The sequence below is a fragment of the Echinops telfairi genome, unplaced genomic scaffold, assembly GCF_000313985.2.
Source record: "Echinops telfairi isolate 266 unplaced genomic scaffold, ASM31398v2 ScPeMD7_28;HRSCAF=97, whole genome shotgun sequence".
NCBI classification, from domain to species: Eukaryota; Metazoa; Chordata; class Mammalia; order Afrosoricida; family Tenrecidae; genus Echinops; species Echinops telfairi.
In genome coordinates this window covers 5,627,155-5,629,095 of record NW_022103925.1, presented here as the reverse complement: position 1 = coordinate 5,629,095, position 1,941 = coordinate 5,627,155, and the positions used below count along the sequence as shown (strand labels likewise).

The window sequence follows — 1,941 nt, the reverse complement described above, 5'->3', positions numbered from 1 at the left end:
ATGTTTTGAGAATGATGTACAAATGCGCTTTACACAATTGATGTGTGTATGGATTGCGATAACAGTTGTATGAGCCCCTAATAAAATGTTTAAAACAAAAGAAAAAAGAAAAAGATGAGGCTGTCTGGTCCTATGAAGTTTTACAGTCTTGTGGTTGTTGGTGCCATTGAGTCAGGTCCTACCCATAGTGACTCTGTGCCTCGCAGAACAAACACTGCGCAGTCCTGCACCACCCTCACCATTGTTCCTGTGCCTGGGCCCACTGTTGCAGCCACTGCGTCCATCCATCTCCTTCAGGCCTCCCCACTATTCACTGCCCCTCTAGTTTCCCAGGCATGATGTCCTTCTCCAAGGACTGGTCTCTCCTGAGCACAAGTCAGAAGTCTGTAAGACAAGGTCTCACCATCGTTGCCTCGAAGGAGCACTTTGGCTTCAATTCTTCCAAGCTCAAGTTGTTTGTCCTCAGTATGTTCAATGTTCTTTGCCTGCACCACCGTTTACAAAGGCATCGATTCTTCTTCGGTCTTCCTTACTCACTGTCCAACTCTCTCATGCAGAGGAGGCCATGGAAAATGCCATGGCTGGGTCAGGTGCACCTTAGTGCTCAAAGAAACACCTTGATGGTCAATATTTTCAAGAAGTCTCGTGCTGCAGATTTACCCGAGCCAATGCATCTTGTGATCTCGTGGGTGCTGCTCCCATGAGCATTGATTGTGGCTTCAAGCAAGACCAAACCCTTGACAACTTAAATCTTTGCTCTACTTGTCATGATGTCATCTGTTGGTCCATTGTTTGGATTTCGTCTTAGGGTACCACACGGGGTCTCTGCGAGTCAGAATCAGCTCTATGGCAGCAAATTGGGGTTGGGGTTGGGGTTGGGGTTTGTTCTGCGGGGTAGTGTATAATTTGGGTAATTTTGTTTTTTCATTTTGATGGGAGATGAGTTTCAAGTAGGCTGCTTTCCTTTTCACATCTTCCCGAGCAAAGTATTTGCAGGATGAGCCCCGGCCATCATGGGCCTCCCCTGCAGAATGCAGGTGTGCCAGGGAGGGGCTGGATTCCCTCCCTCCCTTCCTTCCTTCCTGTCTTTTGTCCTGTGAGTTGTTGGGCAAAGGTTTACGGAGCAGATCCTCCATTTCCCCTCAACAGTTCACACTCATTTTGTTTCCTCTCCTCGATTGCCGTCCTCACAATGGACCATCCATATCCCACTACTTCCGCCCCTGTTTCCATTCCTCCTTCTTGCCTTCTGAACTTTGACCTTGGGTCAATACTGCCTTTTTGATCTCAAATGTTTGCTGGTCCTCAGGTGTGAGTGCCTCCCTCGGCTTACTGTTCCCCTATAGACTTATTGCTTGGCTGGAAATGGAGTCTTGGAGGTGAGTTCACTTCCAGACTTCAAGGGCGACTCAGGGCCATAGTCTTGGGGGTGCGTGGGGGGGGGTGTTCCACCAAGGAGCTTGGGTTTTCAATAAGTTATTCAAGATGGAGTTCAGCACTCCCATTTCACAGATGGAAAATGTGAGGCTGAAAAGAGCCTCAATTGAACTGGGTCTCGAGGGTTCTGGGGGGCAGAATGAGGGGGTCTCTTTTCCCCTGACCTGATGTCCCAACGAACTCCCTTGCAATAAGTCTTTGAAAAGACACTCAGTTACCAACGGGGGACAGAAAGTGTCTGATGGCGTCTTCCCTTTATGTCTTCCTCAGGGGGAAAAAGGCAAACCCGTCTCAAATCTGAAAAGGAAACCATGGAGCTCAGCGAAAAGGACCCAACTGATGACAACGAAAAAGATTCGACAAACAAGAACTCGGTCAGTTTCTTATTTCCTCATCTCTTCCCCCCACAGGCGTGTTCAGGTGGCCCTTGGGCAGGCCCTCCTCAGGTGAGGACTAAGGTGGTATTGACAGAATGACAGAGGCCAGAAGGAAACGAAGACGGGG

General features: G+C 48.9%; 1 protein-coding gene across 1 annotated transcript in view; it reads left to right on the top strand.

The window, feature by feature from the left end:
* The window catches only part of SLC2A9 (solute carrier family 2 member 9), a 157,189-nt gene that overhangs the window by 11,269 nt on the left and 143,979 nt on the right, over positions 1 to 1,941 (top strand). The window contains exon 2 of the mRNA XM_004715138.2: positions 1,708 to 1,811. Within this exon, the coding sequence (XP_004715195.1) occupies positions 1,749 to 1,811 (63 nt within the window). The 5' untranslated portion in view covers positions 1,708 to 1,748. The remainder of the gene's footprint in view (positions 1 to 1,707; positions 1,812 to 1,941) is intronic.